The sequence below is a fragment of the Ranitomeya variabilis genome, chromosome 8 (genome assembly GCF_051348905.1).
Source record: "Ranitomeya variabilis isolate aRanVar5 chromosome 8, aRanVar5.hap1, whole genome shotgun sequence".
NCBI classification, from domain to species: domain Eukaryota; kingdom Metazoa; phylum Chordata; class Amphibia; order Anura; family Dendrobatidae; genus Ranitomeya; species Ranitomeya variabilis.
In genome coordinates this window covers 93,233,454-93,260,177 of record NC_135239.1, presented here as the reverse complement: position 1 = coordinate 93,260,177, position 26,724 = coordinate 93,233,454, and the positions used below count along the sequence as shown (strand labels likewise).

General features: G+C 42.9%; 1 protein-coding gene across 2 annotated transcripts in view; it reads right to left on the bottom strand.

Moving 5' to 3' along the window:
* The window catches only part of KCNT2 (potassium sodium-activated channel subfamily T member 2), a 1,359,842-nt gene that overhangs the window by 979,263 nt on the left and 353,855 nt on the right, over positions 1–26,724 (bottom strand). For both annotated transcript variants that reach the window (XM_077277827.1, XM_077277828.1), the window contains exon 2: positions 12,994–13,073. In XM_077277827.1, the coding sequence (XP_077133942.1) occupies positions 12,994–13,073 (80 nt within the window). The remainder of the gene's footprint in view (positions 1–12,993; positions 13,074–26,724) is intronic.

The window sequence follows — 26,724 nt, the reverse complement described above, 5'->3', positions numbered from 1 at the left end:
ATACCTGTTAGCAGCTGTTCAGGAATAAGCACACTAAGCCTCTAGTACTTTTCTGCCTATCTTTATCAGTCTACCAAGATGAAGAAGGCAGGGAGTAAGGCATGTGGGCGTGGGCATGGAGCAGGGAGAGGATGTGGGGATTCTGTGCCTACTGTGGGCACCGGTGAATCATCATCCCCCAGTTTTAGCAGGGAACAGTCCATCATGTGCAGCTTTGTAGGAGCTCACCGTACCCCGCTGCTGCGGGACGAATAAATTGAAGCCGTTGTCGGATGGATGGCAGCTAACGCATGGACTTCAATTAGTGCCACATCCTCCCAGGCACAGAGAACACTGAAGAGCACCCATCTGTCTCTTCACCACCTGCCAAATTGCCCAGGCAGTCAGAGAGCCCAGGACAGGAGCCATCTCTACTCCTGTTCGCTGAATCTCTTGGCTTAGAAACAGGGGGCCAGCCAAGCAGCAATGGAGAAATGGAAGAAGAGGCAGTGTGCAGTGATGCCCAACAGCTTTGTCTCTCTGACTCTGAAGAGATGGGTGGGCCAGTGCCTCCGGTCAGCACACCTCAGTACGCATCTGATGATGAGACTCAGGTGCCACTTTCAGGTGCATACTGTGCAGCTGAGACTACCCAGGAGAAGCAGTTGGTGGAAGAGGGGAGTGTAGATGATGAGGTCCTTGACCCATCATGGTGTGAGGTACAGGAAGGTGGTGGGAGCAGCTCTGAGGAAGAGATTCCTCGAACGGCCCAAAGAGGGAGAGGGAGGGGGAAGACTGCGGAGCCTGTAGCCTCCACTTCGGCACCCGTTAGGAGCATGCCTCTTCTAAAAGCCAAAACGGGCACTCCCAAGACTTGCAGTGCCTGGTCCTTTTTTGACACAGTTGCAGATGACATTTGCTTTGTCAAATGCAAGGTGTGTCATCAGAAAGTCAAAAGAGGGAAAAATGTCAACAACCTCAATACCACAAATATGTGGAAACATGTGCGGACCAAGCACGCGGTGGAGTTACAAAAACACACTGAAGACCTAGGCCAACCAACTCCGGCACCTACCACCTCTTCAGCTCGTGTTGTTGCCTCTCCCTCCAGCTCACACACAGCTGGTTCGGCTTCCTCACAGAATCGCCATGGAAGAACCTCTGGCACTGTTGTCCAGAGACCCAGTGTAATTCCACCCACAGCACCACGTTCCCAGTCATCCTCACACTCCCTGCCAAGTCTACAGCCATCGATAGCACAGGCTTGGGAGAAAAGGTGGCCAATGTGCCCAGCCTCTTTTATTTCAGCAGGCAAGCCATCTCTGCCCTGCACAAGCATGTGGAGGGACACATAAAACACGCATTACTGAACGCCGTCAGTAGCAAGGTCCACCTCACCACCAGTGCGTGGACCAGTCACCATGGATAGGGGCGATACCTTTCCCTCACTGCCCATTGGGTTAATGTTGTTGAGCTGGATACAGATCATGCGAGTGGCACAGGACGTGTTCTGCCAACTCCAATGATTGCAGGAATCCAGTCTGTACGCATTGACTCCTCCTCATACTCAAGTTCCTCAGAATTATCGCTGCAGGAGCCATCACAGTCCACCTCCACATGGACCCGTGAACGTTTACCTGTTACGACTGATATGAGCACAGCTGTGGCCAAACGTCAACAGGCCGTCTTGAAATTAATTTCTTTGGGGAATCGAAGCCACACAGCGCAGGAGCTCTGGAATGCCATCAAGCAGGAGAGCGACGTGTGGTTTGTGCCAGCGAATCTCCAGCCAGGCATGGTAGTGTGTGACAATGGCCGAAATCTGGTGGCAGCTCTGGGCCTAGGCAATCTCACTCACATCCCATGTCTGGCAGATGTGCTCAACTTGGTCGTGCAGAGTTTTTTGAGGGACTATCCGAATCTTGATGAACTACTGCGCAAGGTCCGCCTAGAGTGTGCTCACTTGCGGCGTTCCAGCATGGAAAGATCGCGCATTGCAGCTCTGCTTCCGGAACATCGCATCATATGTGACCTACCCACCAGGTGGAATTCCACGTTACATATGTTGGAGCGGTTATGTGAGCAGCAGCAAGCAGTGTCATGTTCTCAATGGCAAGAGAACATAGCATAAGCATATATAGGGACTAGCTCTTGGAAGATGGGAACTAAGCTGACCATGAACTAAACCTAACGCACAACTAGCAGTGGCCGGGTAGCATGCCTACGTTGATTCTAGATGCCCAGCACCAGCCGGAGGACTAACTAATGCTAGCAGAGGAAAATATTAGTCCTAGCTCACCTCTAGAGAAATACCCCAAAAGGAGACAGAGGCCCCCCACATGTATTGGCGGTGAATCAAGATGAAATAACAGACGTAGTATGAAAATAGGTTTAGCAAATTTGAGGTCCACTTACTACATAGCAGAAGACAGAAAGGACACTTTCATGGTCAGCTGAAAACCCTATCAAAACACCATCCAGAAATTACTTTAAAACTCTGGCATTAACTCATAACACCAGAGTGGCAATTCCTGTTCACAAGAGCTTTCCAGACACAGTAACGGAACTTCAGCTGTGAACTGGAACAAAAATGCAAAAACAAACATGGACAAGAGTCCAACTTATCTAGTAGTTGTCTAGGAGCAGGAACAAGCACAGAGAGGCTTCTGATAACATTGTTGACCGGCAAGCAACTAACAGAGCAGCAAGGTTATATAGCGACTCCCAAATCTTGATGGGAACAGGTGAACAGAGAAGATGACAACACCAGTTCAATTCCACCAGTAGCCACCGGGGGAGCCCAGAATCCAAATTCACAACAGTACCCCCCCTCAAGAAGGGGGCACCGAACCCTCACCAGAACCACCAGGGCGATCAGGATGGGCCCTATGAAAGGCACGAACCAGATCAGAGGCATGAACATCAGATGCATTCACCCAAGAATTATCCTCCTGGCCGTATCCCTTCCACTTGACCAGATACTGGAGTCTCCGTCTGGAAACACGAGAGTCTAAGATTTTCTCCACAACGTACTCCAACTCACCCTCAACCAACACCGGAGCAGGAGGCTCAACGGAAGGCACAACCGGTACCTCATACCTGCGCAATAATGACCGATGAAAAACGTTATGAATAGAAAAGGATGCAGGGAGGTCCAAACGGAAGGAAACAGGGTTAAGAATCTCCAATATCTTATACGGGCCGATGAACCGAGGCTTAAACTTAGGAGAAGAGACCCTCATAGGGACAAAACGAGAAGACAACCACACCAAATCCCCAACACAAAGCCGAGGACCAACACGACGGTGGTGGTTGGCAAAAAGCTGAGTCTTCTCCTGGGACAACCTCAAATTGTCCACCACCTGCCCCCAGATCTGATGCAATCTCTCCACCACAGCATCCACTCCAGGACAATCCGAAGTTTCCACCTGACCAGAGGAAAATCGAGGATGAAACCCCGAATTACAGAAAAACGGGGACACCAAAGTGGCAGAGCTGGCCCGATTATTGAGAGCGAACTCCGCCAATGGCAAAAAAGCAACCCAATCATCCTGGTCAGCAGACACAAAACACCTCAGATATGTCTCCAGGGTCTGATTAGTCCGCTCGGTCTGGCCATTCGTCTGAGGATGGAAAGCGGACGAAAAAGATAAATCTATGCCCATCCTAGCACAGAATGCCCGCCAAAATCTAGACACGAATTGGGTCCCTCTGTCAGAAATGATATTCTCAGGAATACCATGCAAACGAACAACATTTTGAAAAAACAGAGGAACCAACTCGGAAGAAGAAGGCAACTTGGGCAGAGGAACCAAATGGACCATCTTAGAGAAACGGTCACACACCACCCAGATGACAGACATCTTCTGAGACACAGGCAGATCTGAAATAAAATCCATCGAGATGTGCGTCCAAGGCCTCTTAGGAATAGGCAAGGGCAACAATAATCCACTAGCCCGAGAGCAACAAGGCTTGGCCCGAGCACAAACGTCACAAGACTGCACAAAGCCTCGCACATCTCGTGACAGGGAAGGCCACCAGAAGGACCTTGCCACCAAATCCCTGGTACCAAAAATGCCAGGATGACCTGCCAACGCAGAAGAATGAACCTCAGAGATGACTCTACTGGTCCAATCATCAGGAACAAACAGTTTATCAGGTGGGCAACGATCCGGTCTATCCGCCTGAAACTCCTGCAAGGCCCGCCGCAGGTCTGGAGAAACGGCTGACAATACCACTCCATCCTTAAGGATACCTGTGGGCTCAGAGTTACCAGGCGAGTCAGGCTCAAAACTCCTAGAAAGGGCATCCGCCTTAACATTCTTAGAACCCGGTAGGTATGACACCACAAAATTAAACCGAGAGAAAAATAATGACCAGCGCGCCTGTCTAGGATTCAGGCGCCTGGCGGTCTCAAGATAAATCAAGTTTTTGTGGTCAGTCAATACCACAACCTGATGTCTGGCCCCCTCAAGCCAATGGCGCCACTCCTCAAAAGCCCACTTCATGGCCAAAAGCTCCCGATTCCCAACATCATAATTCCGCTCAGCGGGCGAAAATTTACGGGAAAAGAAGGCACAAGGCCTCATCACGGAGCAGTCAGAACTTTTCTGCGACAACACTGCCCCAGCTCCGATCTCAGAAGCGTCGACCTCAACCTGAAAAGGTAGAGCAACATCAGGCTGACGCAACACAGGGGCAGAGGAAAAACGGCGCTTAAGCTCCCGAAAGGCCTCCACAGCGTCAGGGGACCAATCAGCAACATCAGCACCCTTCATAGTCAAATCGGTCAATGGCTTAGCAATATCCGAAAAACCAGCAATAAATCGACGATAAAAGTTAGCAAAGCCCAAAAATTTCTGAAGACTCTTAAGAGAAGAGGGCTGCGTCCAATCACAAATAGCTTGAACCTTGACAGGATCCATTTCAATGGAAGAGGGAGAAAAAATATATCCCAAAAAGGAAATCCTCTGTACCCCAAAAACACACTTAGAACCCTTCACACACAAAGAATTAGACCGCAAAACCTGGAAAACCCTCCTGACTTGCTGGACATGAGAGTCCCAGTCATCCGAAAAAATCAGAATATCATCCAGATACACAATCATAAATTTATCCAAATAATCGCGAAAAATATCATGCATAAAGGACTGGAAAACTGACGGAGCATTTGAAAGACCAAAAGGCATCACTAAATACTCAAAGTGGCCCTCGGGCGTATTAAATGCGGTTTTCCACTCATCCCCCTGCCTGATTCGCACCAAATTATACGCCCCACGAAGGTCAATCTTAGAGAACCACTTGGCCCCCTTTATGCGAGCAAACAAATCAGTAAGCAACGGCAGTGGGTATTGATATTTTACAGTGATTTTATTCAAAAGCCGATAATCGATACATGGTCTCAAAGAGCCGTCTTTTTTTGACACAAAGAAAAAACCGGCTCCTAAGGGAGATGACGATGGACGAATATGTCCCTTTTCCAAGGACTCCTTTATATATTCTCGCATAGCAGCATGTTCAGGCACAGACAGATTAAATAAACGACCCTTTGGGTATTTACTACCCGGGATTAAATCTATGGCACAATCGCACTCTCGGTGCGGAGGTAATGAACCAAGCTTGGATTCTTCAAAGACGTCACGATAGTCAGACAGGAACTCAGGAATTTCTGAGGGAATAGATGATGAAATGGAAACCACAGGTACATCCCCATGAGCCCCCTTACATCCCCAGCTCAACACAGACATAGCTTTCCAGTCGAGGACTGGGTTGTGAGATTGCAGCCAAGGCAATCCTAGCACCAAATCATCATGTAGATTATGCAGCACCAGAAAGCGAATAATCTCCTGGTGATCCGGATTAATACGCATCGTTACTTGTGTCCAGTATTGTGGTTTATTATTAGCCAATGGGGTGGAGTCAATCCCCTTCAGAGGAATAAGAGTCTCCAAAGGCTCTAAATCATACCCACAGCGTTTGGCAAAGGACCAATCCATAAGACTCAAAGCGGCGCCAGAGTCGACATAGGCGTCCGTGGTAATAGATGACAAAGAGCAAATCAGGGTCACAGATAGAATAAACTTAGACGGTAAGGTGCAAATGGAAACAGATTTATCAAGCTTTTTAGTGCGCTTAGAGCATGCTGATATAACATGAGTAGAATCACCACAATAGAAACACAACCCATTTTTCCGTCTAAAATTCTGCCGCTCGCTTCGGGACAGAATTCTATCACACTGCATACTCTCTGGCGACTTCTCAGTGGACACCGCCAGATGGTGCACTGGTTTGCGCTCCCGCAAACGCCTATCGATCTGAATAGCCATTGTCATGGACTCATTCAGACCCGCAGGCACAGGGAACCCCACCATAACATCCTTAATGGCATCAGAGAGACCCTCTCTGAAAGTCGCCGCCAGGGCGCACTCATTCCACTGAGTAAGCACAGACCATTTACGGAATCTTTGACAGTAAATTTCCGCTTCATCTTGCCCCTGAGATAGGGACATCAAAGTTTTTTCTGCCTGAAGCTCCAAATGAGGTTCGTCATAAAGCAACCCCAAGGCCAGAAAAAACGCATCCACATTGAGCAACGCAGGATCCCCTGGTGTCAATGAAAAAGCCCAGTCTTGAGGTTCGCCCCGGAGCAAGGAAATCACAATCCTGACCTGCTGTGCAGGGTCTCCGGCAGAGCGAAATTTCAGGGACAAAAATAATTTGCAATTATTTCGAAAATTCTGAAACCCAGATCTATTCCCCGAGAAAAATTCCGGCAAAGGAATTCTCGGCTCAGATACAGGTGCATGACAAACAAAGTCTTGCAAATTTTGTACCTTCGTGGCGAGATTATTCAAACCTGCAGTTACACTCTGAAGATCCATTACAAACAGGTGGACACAGAGCCATTCAAAGATTAGAAGGAGAAAAAAAAAAAAAAAAAAAAATTCTCAGCAGACTTCTTATTTCTCTCCTTTCTCAGCCAAGGATTTTAACCCTTTAGTGGGCCGGTCAAACTGTCATGTTCTCAATGGCAAGAGAACATAGCATAAGCATATATAGGGACTAGCTCTTGGAAGATGGGAACTAAGCTGACCATGAACTAAACCTAACACACAACTAGCAGTGGCCGGGTAGCATGCCTACGTTGATTCTAGATGCCCAGCACCAGCCGGAGGACTAACTAATGCTAGCAGAGGAAAATATTAGTCCTAGCTCACCTCTAGAGAAATACCCCAAAAGGAGACAGAGGCCCCCCACATGTATTGGCGGTGAATCAAGATGAAATAACAAACGTAGTATGAAAATAGGTTTAGCAAATTTGAGGTCCACTTACTACATAGCAGAAGACAGAAAGGACACTTTCATGGTCAGCTGAAAACCCTATCAAAACACCATCCAGAAATTACTTTAAAACTCTGGCATTAACTCATAACACCAGAGTGGCAATTCCTGTTCACAAGAGCTTTCCAGACACAGTAACGGAACTTCAGCTGTGAACTGGAACAAAAATGCAAAAACAAACATGGACAAGAGTCCAACTTATCTAGTAGTTGTCTAGGAGCAGGAACAAGCACAGAGAGGCTTCTGATAACATTGTTGACCGGCAAGCAACTAACAGAGCAGCAAGGTTATATAGCGACTCCCAAATCTTGATGGGAACAGGTGAACAGAGAAGATGACAACACCAGTTCAATTCCACCAGTAGCCACCGGGGGAGCCCAGAATCCAAATTCACAACAAAGCAGTAATGGAGTACCAGCTGCATCAGGCGCAAAGAAGTCACACTGCGCGCCGTTCAGACTTCACATTTACAGAATGGGCCACTTTGAAGGACCTCTGCCAGGTTTTGCGTACCTTCGATGATTCCACGCGGATGGCGAGTGCAGATGATGCACTAGTCAACATTACTGTCCCCCTTATCTGCCTGCTTCAACAAACACTGCAAGTGCTAAGGAGGAGTCAATGGAGGAGGAAGACATCGGTTCAGAGGAGGGAGTTACACAATTCTCCAGTAGTCAGTGTGTAGAGCGAGGGTGGGGTGATGCAGAGCAGGCAGAGATCATGCCTCAAGCAGGGGGCAGCGTGTCTTGGCCAGTTGGCAGTCTGCAGCACATGGTTGATTTCATGCTGCAGTGCCTGAGAAACGACCACCGCATCTCCCACATTCTCAACACGGCTGATTATTGGGTGTTCACCCTCCTAGATCCTCGATACCGGGACAAATTACAAAGCCTCATAACACCGTTGAAGCGGGAGCGTAAAATGTGGGAGTACCAAGACAAACTGGTGAATTCCATCATCTTCTCCAGGCTCTTCCCCCTTCAAGTTTTGGGTCTCTAAGCTGGATACATGGCCAGAGCTAAGCCAGTATGCATTGGAGGTGTTGGCTTTCCCTGCTGCTAGTGTATTGTCGGAACACGTCTTTAGTGCTGCAGGTGGTGTACTAACAGACCGTCACATGCGACTATCCTCCGATAACATTGACCGGCTTACATTTCTGAAAATGAGCAAGGCCTGGATCTCGCAGGAATTTGCCACTCCTCTTCCAGATTAAATAATTGGTTGGCTACAGTATCCATGTCTCCTGTTGCGTTCATGTTTCTACCACCTGAACTGTAATCCCTGGGATCCAACACCGCCAGTTGATGCCCAGAAGTGGCTTCTGCTCAGTCAAAACACATGACCCAGTGTTATTGGGTTTCAGTAACGTCAGCTGATCCCCAGCTGTGTATCCGGCAATGTGTCCTGCGACACAACAACTGAAATTAAAGGGAAACTGTCCCCCCCTCTGCAGGCGTTTGTTACTGGAAGAGCCACCTTGTGCAGCAGTAATGCTGCACAAAGAAAAGGTAGCTCTTTTAGTTTTGCTCCTTGCACACTCTGAACTTAATACTTATAAAATGTGTCCCCTGATACAGTAAAACCGTCCCGGAGGTGGGACTTTCCTTCGTAATGGGATGCAGCACAGCCGTCATCCCTACCCCCTTGGCACCGTGCGCCACCTCCTTAGCGTTGTTTCAATCTGTCCCGTAGCCTGCGCTTTTATGTTCAACCTTGGCCATGCGCATTTACCGCTGCCCATCTTCTGACATCATTTGGTGTCAGGCGGACTGGGCCTGTGCGGCCGCGCTGCCCGAGATCCCGCCTCGCAGTCTCTTCTGATTTAATCATACTGCGGGCCTGGGATCCATGGACATGCACAGTGCATATCTTCACCTCAGGATCTCACTCATCTCCCTCCGCCTTCTTCAGACGGTGCGCCATCAGCTGATCCCTAATAGCATGCCACGGCCGAGACGCCACACAGTCTGAAGAAGCCGAAAGGATGTGAGTGAGAGGCGAAGATATGCACTGCGCATGCCCATTGATCCCAGATCCCATCAAATGATGTGAGAAGATGGGCAGCGCTAACAGCGCATGGCCAATGGATAACATAACAGCGAAGACTCCGGTACACAAAAAAGCAACGTTCAGGAGGCTGCGCCCAGCGCCAAGGGGGTATTTTTTACAGCTGTGCTGCGTCTCATTAAGAAGGAAAGTCCCTCCTCCATGACGGTTTCACGGTATGAGTGGCACAATTTTATAAGTGTTTCATTCAGCGTGTGCAAGGAGCATAATTAAAAGAGCCACCTTTCCCTTGTGCAGCATTACTGCTGCACAAGGTGGCTCTTCTAGTTACTAACGGCTGGGGGTTTAAAGGTTCACTTTCAATTTGCTCCAATTAGTCCTCAGCCTACACTCTGCTTCTCCTGCTGACCCTGGGTTCCAACACCGCCAGTTGCTTCCTGGAAGTGCTGTTTGCACAGAGAAAAACACTTGCTCCTGTGTTAGTGGGGTTCAGTAACGTCTGCTGCTCCCCTGCTGTGTATACGGCAATGTGTCCTGCGACCGCCACGCTGACACATCAACAGATATTAAACTGCCTTGAGTGCAGGCTTCGGCCGACACTCTGCTCCTCCTGCTGACCCTGGGCTCCAACACTGCTAGTTGCTTCTCGGAAGTGCTGTCTGCACAGAAAAAAACACTCGCTCCTGTGTTAGTGGGGTTCAGTAACGCTGCTGTGTGTGCGGCAATAAGTATAGCCTTCTCCTCCTGCTGTCCCTGGGCTCCAGCACTGCCAGTTGCTGCTCGGAAGTGCTGTCTGCACAGTCAGCAGTTGCTCCTCTGTTATTGGGGTTCAGTAACGCCAGCTGCTCCCCTGCTTTGTTGCGGCAATAACTCTATCTTGCTCCTCCTGCATTCCCTGGGCTCCAACACCGCTAGTTGATGCTCGGAAGTGCTGTTTGCACAGTCAACACTTGCTGCCGTGTTATTGGGTTTCAGTAACGTCAGCTGATCCCCAGCTGTGTATCCGGCAATGTGTCCTGCGACCACCACGCTGACACAACAACATATATTAAACTGCCTCGAGTGCATGCTTTGGCCTACAATCTGCTCCTCCTGCTGTCCCTGGGCTCCAATACCGCTAGTTGCTGCTCGGAAGTGCTGTCTGCACACAGAAAAACACTCGCTCCTGTGTTAGTGGGGTTCAGTAATGCCAGCTGCGCCCCTGCTGTGTTGCGGCAATAACTCTAGCCTGCTCCTCCTGCTGTTCCTGGGCTCCAACACCGCTAGTTGCTGCTCAGAAGTGTCTTTGGCACGGGTACTCCCTCCTGCCCAGCCCGGTTATAGCACGCCAGCTGTTTCCGGGTAGTGTCAAGGTCACTTGGCCTCCAATACCTTGCCCTGTCGGGTTGAGGTCGGGTTAGCTGACTCTATGGTGCCTGCAGTTTAGGTGCTTCCTATGTGGGCTGCGGGAACTGGCAATCAAGGCTGGTTCCATAGTGCCAATAGGACAAGCTCAAACTGTAGGACTGTGGATTTTCGATAATCATGGCTGGCTCGCGGCCTAGCAACTTTTGTTTTTCCTGTGGACCTTCTGCTGTCTATCTGAGTTCCAGCACCATTAGCTGGTTCTTAGTAAGACAATCTTGAATAGGTCCCCCTGGTTCCAATACCGTCAGCTGGTTCCGGGCAGAGCCTTTGGCTTAGGTGCCTCCTTCTGGGTATCCGAGTTCCATCAATGTCATGTGGTCCTTGGTAGTGCTTTCTGGTATGGGTACCTCCTGCTTAGTAACCAGGTTCCAGTAACGTCAGCTGGTCCTCGGTAGTTCCATTGGCTCTTGTACCTTCTGCTACCCATCCGGGTTCCAGTACCATCAGCTGGTTCTCGGCAGTGTCTTTTGCTCTTGTACCTTCTGCTCCCCATCCTGATTCCAGTACCGTCAGCTGATTCCGGGCAGAGCCTTTGGCTTAGGTGCCTCCTTCTGGGTATCCGAGTTCCACCAATGTCAGGTGGTCCTTGGTAGTGCTTTCTGGCAAGGGTACCTCCTGCTTAGTAACCGGGTTCCAGTAACGTCAGCTGGTCCTCGGTAGTTCCATTGGCTCTTGGACCTTCGGGTAGCCATCCGGGTTCCAGTTCCATCAGCTGGTTCTCAGCATTTTTTCAGCCTTTTTGTACCTTCTGCTACATTTCCAAGTTCAGGACCCTAAAGACGACGACCCTGAAGACCACCCCTAAGATGATGATGACACCAGAGATGACAACCCCTGAGACGACGACCCTGAAGACTACCCCGATGATGACGACGACCCCGGAGACGAGGACCCTGGAGACGACGACCCGGAAGACCGAGAAGCAGAAGAACAAGAAGCTGCAGAACAAAGAGCAGAAGAACATTAAGCATAAGACTAAACATCAGAGCAAAAGATATTATCTAAATTATAAGCAGAAGAAGACTAAGCAGTTTATGAGGGTGAGTCCGTTCCTCCTCGTGGTGCCTCTGGAAAAAGCCTGCTGCTGCAGGCCTAACTGAACGCGGACAAATCCTGTTGTAACTCTTTTGTGACAGGCAGAACGGAAGGTGTAATCTTCAAACTTTTATAGATAACAACTACAGGAATGTCTGTCACAAATAAGAATATGATGAAGAAGTAGAATATGAAGAAGAATAATAGTTGACTAAAAAGAATATGAAGAATGTAACAAAAAAAGAATAATAGGAAAAAGGTGAAGAAGAAGAAGATGAATAAGGTGAAGAAGAAGTTGATGTAAAAGATGCTGTTGCTGAGGATGATTTACAAGAAGGTGTCAGAGAAGTAAAAAAAAAGGTGAAGAGTATGGAATTAGTGAAACATCAATATCTGACAAAATAAAAAAAATCTTAACAGTCAATATCTTTGTAACTCCGAACGTCTTAAAAAAAAAATAATTCCTGCTATTCCATTTGATTGGGCTCAACCTCTATGCCTTTAATGTCTCCTCCACGTCCCCCAATACTTCCTACATTATTCTTAGTTGTTTTCCTTCATGTTGAATGAACCTACAAGGAAAGAAAGGGTTTATTTTAATTCCGATATTTTTGTCCCATTGACTTGCATTGGTATTGGGTATCGGTATCGGCGATATTTTTAGAATATCGGCCGATCCAATCCGATACCGATACTTTTGGATATCGGAAGGTATCGCTGAACACTACCCGTGATACCATGAAAACTTTACTTCAAGCAGACTTACCAGTTCTTTGACATTCTGTTTAGAGACCTTCAAGTTGCAATTTCCTGCGAATAGATTATATTAGCCAACAACTCTGAAATTTCAACAGTTTTTTTAGCTAGATCACTAGCTGCTAAAAATGAATTTAGATTGCGAGGCATGGTCTCGGTTGTAAGTCTGGCTTATGGTAGATTTCGAGTATTACAGTTGCTTAGACAATCAAAACTGAATCTCTCCCGTCTGCATCTCACTAACAAAATACCAGCTGAAAAGCCTTGTCCACCAAAAAGCCATGTTTTTAATATGAATTTGGCATTATGTATTCAATTAAGTTAGCAGGCGAAAAAGCCATGAAACACCATCTTCACTATTAGAAGCTATAGTTGGTCGTGTAAATTTCTTTATCACTAATTCCAAGGCTATGAAAAGCAGCTATACCGTAACATTTTTTCTTTCAAAATCATTCAAGGTAAACTTACTTGATCTTTGGTTTTTAATGAAGAAAAGTTTCAGTCTCTCTTTGAAAGTGTTCTCATTTACATAAAATTCAACTTGAACTCTGCGAAGAAAGCAGATATTAAAATATGTTAATTAGTAGCCTGTTAGGAAACATATGGCATACTACAACAGATTTCCTAATATCAGGCTGTCATTCTGTAACAAATTTACTTGAAACATGGCACAGCAATTTCTGTGGATGCAAAAGGACTTGAGTTTTACATTTTAAAATAGTTTAAACCAAAGGCATAAAACATAATACATGTATAACACGTGCATGCAATGGCGGATAGTCACAGTTAGGTGATAAAATAGCTATTCTTTTACTTAAAGCGTAACCGTTGCTTTATTTTTTTTATTTTTTCATAAATCAAAACTAGATCTGCTTCTACTCTGTCAGGACCGACCTTTCATTCTCAAAATTTTCAATCCACATGAAAAAAAATGTTGATATAGGAGATGGATGCTGGTGCTTTATGGAAAACTTTATCAATTGTTTCCTGAGAACTTGCAGCAGAAAGTCTCAACTCAACTCTTAACTATAATTTCTGTAATGGAAAAATCTGTCCTCACTAAATATAGATTTTGAAGATTTTACCCATGTTCTGTTGGAGTTTTTCATGGAACCAAAGACTTGACTATGAAACTTTCATCCATGAATCAGATTAAAATCACACGTCTTAATTTTTTGGTGAACACGTAGTCATCAAAAAATGTTGAATAATTTAATAAAAACTAAATTATAAAAAACGGTGCTCCTAAAAGGACTGTCAGCAATTAATTTATTTCTCAAGAAAAACATACTTAATCTTTAAGGGGGATGGCCAGTGACATAATGTTTATGACTAGTGATGAGCGAATATATTCATTACTCAAGATTTCTCGAGCATGCTCGGGGGTCCTCCGAGTATTTTTTAGTGCTCAGAGTTTTAGTTTTTCTTGCAGCAGCTGAATGATTTACATCTGATAGCCAGCATAAGTACATGTGGGGGTTGCCTGGTCGTTAGGGAATCCCCACATGTACTTAAGCTGGCTAACAGATGTAAATCATTCAGCTGCAGCAAGAAAAACTAAAACTCAGAGCACTAAAAAATACTCGGAGGACCCTCGAGCATGCTCGAGAAATCTCAAGTAACGAGTATATTCGCTCATCTCTATTTATGACCTATCATTAAGATAAGTTATAAATATTGGAATGGTATGGGTATTGGATGTGAGACCCCTAACTACCTCATTTTGATGTCCTCTCTTAAGAATTACCTCCAAAAGTGGATGAAGGGGCATAAAGCAACTTGTAGGCCATGCAATTCTGTTAACAGAATTTAAATATGCAATTAATTTCTTCAGAGAAGAAAATGACTTGAGCGCTAGGGGCAGGGACTTCCCTGTCATATGGGATGTATCGCAGGAACTTTTTGTTTCTCTGGTCTCCCAATCAGGTCCGGCCGCTGGGTCTGCTGCTTAGTGCAGACGTTGTTCCCAGCATCTTGCACAGGATCCTGTTATACATTTGGTTACTGCTGACTCTCCAGCTAAAGTCTATGGTAACCAATGGTATACAGAGGCAACCCAACTCTCTGGAGTCTTATCACTTACAGAGCATGTCTGTAATGTGGCGACTTGTCATTGGTGCTTGGATGCTTTCTGCTCTGGTGATGTGGGAGCTCCGGATTGGCCAATGGTTGACGCCCCATCTGACTGGACGTGAGTTTTGGAGTGGAGCCTGGCGCATAATGGGCTTTCAGTGAAGCACATGGGTGTGCTAGCATCAATTGTGTTTGGTGTGTGTGTGGGTGTATATGCTGCCAATCTTTATGTGCGTTTTGCGTGCTTTGCACCGTATCAGCTACCAGTGGGACGTCAGTTATCTTTGTCAGCATGTGTTCAGGGCTGGTCCTGTGCCATTAGAATTCTGACACCTCCGGAGAGGAGATTGGCTGTGAGAGTTCAGGGCTGGCATCAAGCCATTAGAATTCCAGCTCCTCCAGAGGTTTGCTGCGTGTTTTTGCTGACTGAGTTTTTGCTATAATTTCCCATCCCGTGTGTATGCTATAGTTCCCTGTGGGGTTAACAGGATATTGCACACAGAGCAAGCTCTACCCACACGTCCGGATGTGTGCATTAAGATCCGTCACAGAGAGTAATTACACTCATTAGGGCTTACTAAATATGTGGATTAAGTGAAGCCATAATAGTTTGGTGTGTATAAGCTGAGTACGTGAATGTCTTTTAGCTCTTTTGTGTTTTGCGCTAACTGAAGATAACCTTGCATTTGGTGTTTATTGGTTATCGATTACATGTGGCAGGAGGACTGGAATAGCTACGTAAAATATGGTCAACAATAGACTGGTGGGTCTGAGGTTGGATTCTAGTCTGTAGGCTGGGTCCACACACTGAATTAAATATTGTTTACAACAGACCAGCAATTCTAAGGTTGGATTCCAGCTTTTGTACTGGGTCCAAGCACTGAGTTATAGCGCAATCCACATATTGTATTGTGTTTGTACGTTTTATGCACTCTGCACTTTGTTTTGGTGATTATTTTTGGTAAATTTTGTGCCTTTTAAGTATTGTAGTAAAGGTTATGTTTTAATCCTATAGGCTTATACCTCTAAATAGTTGGATTACGCCACAGGCTAAGTACAGATTAAAGATACAGCATTTCTAAACCTGGTTTTAGTAGCAGATTAAAGTAAATTGACATTAATATTATATTAGTTAAATTATAATACATAGAATGGTATTGGGTATCCTCTCCTCCTTTTGCATCAAAGACCTCACCCTATCCTGGATCTCCTCATACCTTTCCAACTACACATTCAGCATCTCCCACTTTCATACTACCTCCTCACCCCACACTCTCTCTGTTGGAGTCCCCCAAGGTTCTGTTCTAAGACCCTTACTCTTCCCAATCTATACACCTGGCCTGGGACAACTCATAAAGTCCCATGGCTTCCAGTACCACCTGTATGCTGATGACACTCAGATCTCCCACTCTGACCCAGACATCACCTTTCTGCTGTCCAGAATCCCAGAGTGTCTATCAGCCATATCCTCCTTCTTCTCCTCTTGCTTCCTCAAGCTCAATGTAGACAAATCTGAACTTATCATCTTTCCTCCATCTCACAGATCTTCCTTACCTGATCTATCTATCACAACTAATGACATCAAGCTTTCCCCTGTACCGGAAGTCTGCTGCCTCGGAGTAGCCCTTGATTCTGCCCTGTCCTTCAAATCGCACATCTAATCTCTTTCCACCTCTTGTCACCTTCAGCTCAAAAACATCTCCAGAATCCATCCTTTCCTCAACCCTCAATCTACTAAAATGCTTGTGCATGCCCTCATCATCTCCCGCCTTGACTACTGCAACATCCTTTTCTATGACCTCCCTGCTAACACTCTCGCAAATCTCCAGTCCATCCTTAACTCTGCTGCCCGACTAGTTCATCTCTCTCCTCGCTACTCCTCCGCTTCTCCCCTCTGCAAATCACTTCACTGGCTCCCAATCCCTCAGCATATCCAATTTAAATTACTAATACTGACCTACAAAGCCATCCATAACCTGTCTCCTCCATATATCTCTGAACTAATCTTCCCTCACGTAATATCCGGTCCTCTTCTCTCCTTCACACTTATTTGCTCCTCAACTAACCACCTCCAAGACTTCTCCTGAATATCCCCCATCCTCTGGAATTCTGCGCTCCCACATGTCTGACTATCAATCACATTTGGATTCTTAAGACGGAACCTAAAAACCCACCTCTTCAAGAACGCCTACAGTCTGCATTGGCCCTGATTCCTCCTCACCATTAACGAAGCTACCACCTCACTAATACCAAAGCTGCCGCAAACCCCCAACCTACTGTCTCCTTCCCCACCATCCTGTAGAATGTAAGCTCCCAAGGGCAGGGTCCTCTCCCCTCTGTATCAATTTTTTATTGTTAGTCTGTTTCCTGTAATTTGTATTTAACCCCTTCTCATGTACAGCACCCTGGAATCAATGATGCTATATAAATAAATAATAATTATAATAATAATAATAATTAGGGCTCAGAAATAAGTTGAGTGTTCAGTGGAAAGTATAAGAGCCCATACTCCAATCTGCAATGGGGCTCATAGACTATTAAAAAAAACAAATACAATATAGGATTAGATACACTTTGAAATGTAATCATTTTTTATGTGAAAATGTAAGTATAAATATGAAAATGTATTCTGCATTACAATCCCTCAGCTCGGTGCCTCATTTCCTCCTAAGTGCAGATTAGAGCTAATTAAAGAGCTCACCTTCTTATCACCTGTATGTTGCTGTTCTGGAGTCAGCCACGATTATGGAAAAGGCATGTCTAATGCCCGCAGGGATAAATAAAACATTATAAGCGATAATCTTACAGCAGGGAAAGTGTTGAAATATTGTCAGGATCTGAAATGGTAAGCCCAACATTTCCTCTCTAAATGGTTCAACAACAAAGTCTGCTTGAGAGCGAGCCACGCTTCTTAGTATTACAATGTGTCGGGAAGTGGAAGAAACAAGTGATGGCCATATGTGCTGCTAATTATCTGATGTGATCATCTTGAGCCATAGCATTGAAATAGTACAATTTTATATTAGTCTATTAATAAGTTATTGTTAAGTATGTTTTTAAAAGAGAATAATTTCCCAGGCAGAAAAAGGTTAAAGGGGTATTCCCATCACCAAGATCCTATTAAAATATGTAGTAGATGTAGTAATAATAATAATAATAATAATAATAATAATATCAGATACCAACAATTAGAAATGTAGTATGTTCTTCTGATTATCTATGTTGATTGCCCCATGTGCAGGGCATTCCAGTAGCTTTTCCACTTAAAAACCATAGCATTTCCCACCATATGGATTTGGCCAAAGGCTACATTCACACATGTTTTTCTTATCAATGTACTGAGCTATAGAGTTAAATGAAACCAAGAACACAGCCATTTTCAAAGGATCCATGTTTCTGTTCCATTAAAATCAGCGTGTGACCTATTCTCATTCATTTTTGTGGATGAGACTAGGCCATTCAAGCCTATGATCTGCAAAAAACAGATGATAAATGAAAGACATCCATTTTCTATCTGTTTATCACACATTTTTAATGGATCAATTGCCAAGTGTCAAAAAATGGAAAAATGGAAAAAAATGTTCCGTTTACCTGATTCATTTATTTAACACAGATGAGACATAAGCAGATGCAAAATGGAGGCAAAGCAGATGACACATGGTGATTTTTTTTTTTGCATGAATGTAAAAACAGAAACAGATTTTTGATTGTAACCAAAAGCTATCATTTGATCAGGAGGATATTTGTTTTTTCCCTTGCTAGTCAAAAACATAACATTTAAATCAAATTTTCAAATTGAGTAATGTTTTTGTTTTTTATTTTATTTTTCTCTCCCAAGAAATTTTAATTGCAGAGCATATATACATAATGTCTACCTACTTTAGTATGTATTATTATTTTACTTTGATTTCTCTTGGGTAATATAATGTATTTTCTAATGTATTAAATGATGCTACATAAGCATTTACACAATAGTAACATCTGTTTATAAATCACTTCGGCAAATTCCCTAAAAAATTATCACTTTTAATGAAGACATGTTTCAAATAATTGAGAAAATATTTTGTCCCAAGAGATGAGAGGTTATTTAATGGTAATTTATGGGCCAAATCTAAAGGTACAGCCATTGAAGCTTTATATGTAGCACCATGAAAAGCTAGCTTGGATTTCAGGGAAGATTTACATATCAATAGCTGTCATTAATTATGCATTATGCATTCCCCATTGTCAGTGAGATTTACGCAGATGCATTTTAGTTTCAAGATTAAATTAGTCAAATACAACATGATATTCAGTAAGTGAAATCAAATGCACTCAGTGTCCTGGTTGTAACAGAATTTTTTATCGAAGTCAGTTGTTTGATCTTTCTACTATTGCTGGAATTTTCACTATTAAATGCGTTACAATTTTCCTATGTAAGTCAATCAGAATTTTAATACATCTCAGTGGATTATTTCTCAGTGTTCAGCTTTTCACCTATCTCCTGAACGTAAGGCCAAGTTAAGATGCTCAGTATTTTGTCAGTATTTCACATCAGTATTTGTAAGTCAAAACAAGAGTGGAAGAATCAGATGAATAGTATAATAGAAACACGCCGCCACTTCTGCATTTATCACCCACTCCTGGTTTTGGCTTACAAATACTGATGTAAAATACTGACCAAATACTGATAGTGTGAACAGAGTAATGTGCATAAGAGGTAATGTTTCACAATTTTTTTCTTGCAGAGGAATATCCTTAAGAGGAAACATTTCACAATTTGTATTTCTTTTAGTAATAATTATTAATTACATAAAGTTTTATTTAAAACAAAAAAATACTATGTTAACATTTTTTTATTAATATTTTCATCAGCCACTCGGGGCATTCATTTATATTTGATGATGTAAGTGTCCACTCACTACACATACTGTACACACAGCATAAATATGGCTATCTTCATCAATGGAAAAATAAAATTGTAATAGGTCTCAGAAAATCTTGATAGAAACAAAATGTATTCACATTTTTCAAGATTAAATAAAAAGAAAAACAAGGATCGCGATGACAGGTCATTTTGATCATACAATGAACAACATAAATGAACCTCCTAAAACTTGAGTAGCTGTGTTCATCTAGTGCATTTCTATTGCACTACAGGGAGGGGCGCCATTTCAATTTTTGCTTCAGTTACCAGAAAAGTCAGGAAATTTTCCCACAGTGCTTAATAGTTGATAATATCAAAGCTTTTCAAATAGTTTTTAAATTTTTTTATCATTAAAAAAATAATATTGTTAAAAAATTAATACATTGACACATTACATTTTTTAAATTGTTGAAAAATTCTATGAACCATTCTATTTTAAGTGACGCTATAATCTGAAATGATCTGTTAATTAAATCAGGCTTTTGTATTAAATTCTGTTCTGAAAAAATACTGGCATTGTTTTCTCTACAAATAATAAATACAACTCTTGCAATTTTTACACTGGCCACTGGGGTTTTTTAGACTCCAACTTGTATTGTTTCAGGATATAGCACATGTACATCACTTTTCGTGATTGGTGGATCTTATGTTATTATTTGAGTATAAAGTTGTTGCTTGTCAATGTAATCCTGGGTCTACTGATAAGGAGGCTCCGGAGATCTATTTAGCAAAGAAAAGGAAGTATGAGTCTAAAACGCCTTAGTGGCCTGTTTGTAAATTGCAAGACTACATTTAGTTTTTAACCCCTTACTGCCATTGGACAGAATAGCACGTCTTATGGCAGAATCCCCGCTTTGATACGGGCTCCAGCGGTGAGCCCGCATCAAAGCTGTGACATGTCAGCTGTTTTGAACAGCTGACATTTGCCCGCAATAGGCGTGGGTGGAATCATGATCTTCACGTGCCTATTAACTAGTTAAATGCCGCTGACAAACTCTGACAGAGGCATTTAACAAGTTTTTCCTGTCATCTGTCTGGAAATGTGCTCATTGGTGACCCTCGTCACATGATCTAGGGTCATAGGTGCATCGGCATCACAACCAGAGGTTGGCGCTCATAGCAAGTCTGTAATTCAGCTACATAGGAGCGATCTGAGCATTGCCTCTATGTAACAGAGCCAATCAAGTTGTGGCAGCTTCTAGCCTCCTATGGAGGCTATTAAAGCATGCTAAAAGTAAAAAAAAATGTTTTAAAAAATATGAAAACAATAAAAAAATATAAAAATTCAAATCACCCCCTTTTGCCCAATTCAAAATAAAACAATAAAAAATATCAAACCTACACATAATTTGTATCGCCGCATTCAGAATTGCCTGATCTATCAATAAAAAAAGGATTAACCTAATCACTGAATGGTGTAGCGATAAAAAAAAGTCAAAACGCCAGAATTACGCTTTTTGCTCTCCGCAACATTGCATTAAAATGCAACAAGGGGCAATCAAAAGAACATATCTGCATCAAAATGGTATTACTAAAAACGTCAGCTCGGCATGCAAGAAATAAGCCCTCACCTGACCCCAGATCACGAAAAATAGAGATGCTACGGGTATCGGAAAATTACGTTTTTGTTTTTGTTTAGCAAAGTTTGGAATTGTTTTCATCACTTAGATAAAATATAACCTACACATATTTGGTGTCTATGAACTCATAATGACCTGGAGAATCATCATAGCAGGTCAGTTTTACCATTTAGTGAACCAAGCAAAAAAGCCAAACAAAAAACAAATGTTGGATTGCACTTTTTTTTTTGCAATTTCACCGCACTTGGAATTGTTTTCCCATTTTCTAGTACATGACATGGTAAAACCAATGGTGTCATGAAAAAGTACAACTTGTTCCCCCAAAAATAAGCCCTCACTTGGCCATATTGATGGAAAAATAAGAAATTATGTCTCTGGGAAGGAGGGGAGTGAAAAACGAAAGCTCAAAACAAAAAAAAGCTCTGTGGATTAAGAGGTTAAATAGAGATTGTAAAATGGAAAAAAAATTGCAATCTACAAAAAAAAATACATGTGACACAAAAATCTGATTTAAACAATATGTCATTTTGTGACCGAAAATTCCCTGTATGGCTAAAAACTTTAGAAAAATATCTGCAGTGGGACCTAGAAATAAGCACATAACTCTCCAGAGTCCACAGTCATACCTTTCACTCATTTCATCTGAAAAAGTCTACAGCAAGGTCGGAGACAGAATCCACTGCGGATTATAATTTCGAAAAATCATTTCCCAAAATGTGTGCTGCTTTGTGGATCCTCTACCTATGGGATTGGCAGCACTAAATTTATCCACAGCAAGCTGGAATCATTTACAATATCTTGTCAATGTCTTCAATTATACTGCAGTTTGTTTTTAAACTTAGAAATTAAGAAAATTGAAATGTATGAAAGCGAACAGATTGTTCAGCATAATTCTGGCAGTAAATGCAGTCTCATATCACTTTTTGGAGCCACTGTACACACTGACACTTCTGTTCCCTCTCTATGGACACATTTCCTATAAATATTCATTAAAAACAAATAACGGTAATATTTCCGAATAAACAGCAAACAATTGCTCAGTTATCATTGTGGATTTAACCAGTAATTGTTAACCTTTTTTTAGCTGTGCGTTTTTAAATTAGTAATTTTGTTTAAAATGAAGATTTCCTCCTTTTTATAGACTAGACGTTACTGTTACAAATCATATAGTACAATTTTGTATATTCATTCTGTGGCTTACAGCTTATTTACATGTGTCTAATTAGGCCATAATTACACTGTACTGGAACACCTGCAATGCTGGCAAATGAGAGTGTTTATATGATTTTGGAATTAGTTTGGTACTTCATGCTGACAGTTTCATTCATGGGGACATCTGTTCTTGTTTTGAGTGAATCACTGCTAAGCCCTTTTAAGAGGCTAATCTCTAACACTCCTAAAACTACAGCTTTGTTGGTAAAATTCAAAATGATTGAACAGCCTCAGCAATGTTATATTTTTTTGTAGACCACATAAATCAACTGAATTAGAAATTCCTAAATCATAGATCTTATAGTATAACTTTATTATTATTGATTCATTAATAATTTCCCAGACCCTGTGTCTTGAAGTTTATGTAGATTTTTCATTTAATTTTTCTACATATCAATTTGTAGAGATGGCAGGATTAAGTGAAGAGAAGAAAATAACTGTCTTGGGTTGAATTTCCTCAAGTTTGAAAGACTTCGAGAATTTGAACACTCTATAAAATGACTGATGATGATAGCAAACAAACTAAAAAGCATTTCCACAGTTTAAAAACTGGAAGAGAGTTCTATTGATGTCACACTGGCATTACAGTAATGCCTGTCAGTTATCACATCACATAGTCTACCCCATCCAATCATGGGGAATATCACAGCCATTATTAAATATAACAACCAGCCAAGCAGCACAATTTTAGGATTTTACACCATAGAGATATGTGGCCAGTAGTGATGAGCGAGTGTACTCGTTGCTTGGGTTTTCCCCAGCACACTCGGGTGACCTCCGAGTATTTGTTAGTGTTCGGAGATTACGTTTTCTTCGCCTCAGCTGAATGATTTACAGCTATTAGCCAGGCTGAGTACATGTGGGGGTTGCTTGGTTGCTAGGGAATTCCCACATGTAATCAAGCTGGTTAATAGCTGTAAATCATTCAGCTGCCGAGATGAAAACTAAATCTCCGAACACTAACAAATACTCGGAGGTCACCCGAGCGTGCTCAGGAAAACCAGAGCAACGAGTACACTCGCTCATCACTAGTGTCCAGAGGTGTGTGCTGCATAATATAACCCTCTTTCTGACCTTCAAAAGTTGTGAGGTATGGTTGTTTCAAACTATGTTCCTGTTTGGCCCTCTCCCAGCTTCTCATTAAGCTGTACTCAAATGCAGGACAAAGCTTGTATTGCTCTATCTGAATTCCTATCTGGTGGAATTTGCTTTCTTTCTGGCTTAAGGTACCTTCACACTGAACAACTTAACAATGATAACGACAGCGATCCGTGACGTTGCAGCATCCTGGATAGCGATATCGTTGTGTTTGACACACAGCAGCGATCAGGATCCCGCTGTGACATCGTTGGTCGGAGCTAGAAGGCCAGCACCTTATTTCGTCGCTGGATCACCCACTGACATCGCTGAGTCGGCGTGTGTGACGCTGATTCAGCGATGTCTTCACTGGTAACCAGGGTAAACATTGGGTTACTAAGTGCAGGGCCGCGCTTAGTAACCCGATATTTACCCTGGTTACCATTGTAAATGTAAAAAAAAAAAAACACTACATACTTACATTCTGGTGTCTGTCGCGTCCCCCGGCGTCTGCTTCCCTGCACTGTGTCAGCGCCGGCACTTACACAGTGCAGGGAAGCGGACGCCGGGGAACGCGACAGACACCAGAATGTAAGTATGTAGTGTTTTTTTTTTTACACTGGTAACCAGGGTAAACATCAGATTACTAAGCGCGGCCCTGCGCTTAGTAACCCGATGTTTACCCTGATTACCCAGGGACTTCGGCATCGTTGGTTGCTGGAGAGCTGTCTGTGTGACAGCTCTCCAGCGACCACACAACGACGAAACAGCGACGCTGCAGCGATCGGCATCGTTGTCTATATCGCTGCAGCATCGCTTAATGTGACGGTACCTTTATGCTAACTATGCTGTAACTATAGGATCTTTGGTATACCAGGCATCTACAGTATCTTATATCGCTGAAGACCTTCCCAGAGCTTCCCAGTAATTACTAACCGTTTGTTATCCAGAACTCGTTCAGCTAGCACTAATTTTCACAGTACACTTTTAAATTATCAAAGCAACTGAGAAATGCATCAACGTAACACTTTACAATTATCATATGATCTTCAGGGGTGCTGATCATTCTTCAACTCCCCTACAGTTTTAACACTTCTTTTATCTTTTTATATATTGCAAATGGAAGTATCAAGCGCCAGGAAATAATTACTGCTAACACGGGCAGTTTGGGGGTGAAAGCTTCTAGGAATGTGAAGGATTCTCTTTTCTGTTGCAAAGGCATCCATCCATAGAGTATTAGGGCTAAAAAAGGGAAATTATTAAGCTAATTGTGCCAGAAGTCAGAAGAAATATGTGTAAAAAAAACCCTGTCTTTCATGACCTGTGAAACATTTATTATGTGTTTTATGCAATTTCTCTACCTTCTTCAACAAGGGGAGTGGCCTCATTGAAAAGGGATGTCATCTACCTTGTAAAACGGAACACCATAAAATGGACCAATATTGTGCTAAAATTCTAGCAAAAAGTAAGCCAGCTAATATCTGCTGCAAACTCAGGCTAGGCAGTCTAACCACAGTGATCCAGTATAGTACTGTCTAGTCTAGGGTTCACTGTTTGATATTAGAATGCTTTGATAAATATGCCCCAATACTTGCCTTGACTGATGTGCGCACAGTAGACAATATCTACAATAGAACCAAAAATGAAGTGATTTTTCAACTGCTTTGACAGTGGCATGTATTAGTTTGGGTATCCCTGCTTCATTGTGAACAGTTAAGCAAGTTGAATATGAAATGATCTCTAAAAAGTCTAACGTTAAAGATAACACATTGCCTTTGTATTTTAGGCAAAAAAAAAAATATTTTCATCTTTTACATTTTAAAAATTACAAAAAGGTAAATGTGCAGATGCAAACGTTTGGACACACTGCATGAGTAGTGCCTAGTAGCACCTGCTTTTGTAAGTCTCAAATCTTATGAACGCCTCTTGTAGCCAGACAAGAGTCTTTCAAGTCTTGTGTGAGGGAATTTCATCCACTCTGCCTTGAAAAATTCAATATGTCAATATGATCACTGCACCACTTGGTGAATTCATGGAGAGGTATAGTTTGTAAACTTATGTGGGGGTTCTGCTGTTCTGGCACCTCGGTGGGTCTGCCAATGTAAAATGGCACCCTCAAACCAGTCCAGCAAAATGTGAACATCAATATGGTGATTCTTCCCTTCTGAGCTTTGCACTGTGTCTCAAAAGTAGTTTTCGACAACATATGGAATATCGGCGTACTAAGGAGAAATTACACAATACATTTTTGGGTCCATTTTCTCCTGTTATCCTTGTGAAAATGAAAACAATTGTAAAATAACATTTTTGTGAGGAAAATGTTTTTTTTTTAATTTTCACTGCTCTACATTAAAAACTTCTGCGAAGCAGTTGGGGGATTAAGGTGCTCACCAGACATCTAGATGCATTCCAAGAGGAGTCTAGCTTTTAAAATGGTGTCACTTGTGGGATTTTCCACTGTTTAGGAACATCAGGGGCTCTAGAAATGAGACATGAGTCATGACACCAGCAGAACATTCCATCAAAATATGTATTCCAAAAAATCACTCCTTCTTTTCTGAACCCTGCTGTGAGCCTAAACAGTATTTTAACCCCACATATGGGGTATGTGCGTACTCAGGAGAAATTGCAAAACAAATTGAATGGTGCCATTTCACAAATCATTTTTGTGAGGAAAATTTGATTTTTTTTATTTTCACAGCTCAATGTTATAAACGTCTGTGAAGCAGATGTGAGTTCAAGGTGCTCACCACACATCGAGATAAGTTCCCTGAGGGGTCTAGCTTCCACAATGTTCTCACTTGGGGGAGTGGTTTCCACTGTTTAGGCACATCATGGGTTCTCCAAATGCGACATGGCATCTCCTAATTATTCCAGCAAATTTTAAATTCAGAAAGTCAAATGGCACTCCTTCCCTTCCAAGCTCTATAGTGCGCCTAAACAGTAGCTTTCTCCCACATATGGGGTATCCGCATACAGAAGAGAAATTGCACAACAAATTGTATGGTGCAATTTCTTCTGTTACCCTTGTGAAAATGGAAAATTTGGCGCAAAAAAATAGTTTTTAAGGAGAAAATGTGATTTTTTTATTTTCACGGCTCAATAATATAAACTTCTGTGAAGCACCTGGGGGTTAAAGGTGCTCTCCAAACAAATAGATAAGTTCCTTGAGGGGTCTATTTTCCAAAATGGTGTTACTTGTGAGCATTCTCCACTGTTTAGGCACATTGGGAGTTCTCCAAATGCAACATGACATCCACTATTAATCCAGCAAATTTTACATTCAAAAAGTCAAATGGCACTCCTTCCCTTCAGAGCCCTGCCATGCACCCAAACAGTAATTTTTCCCCA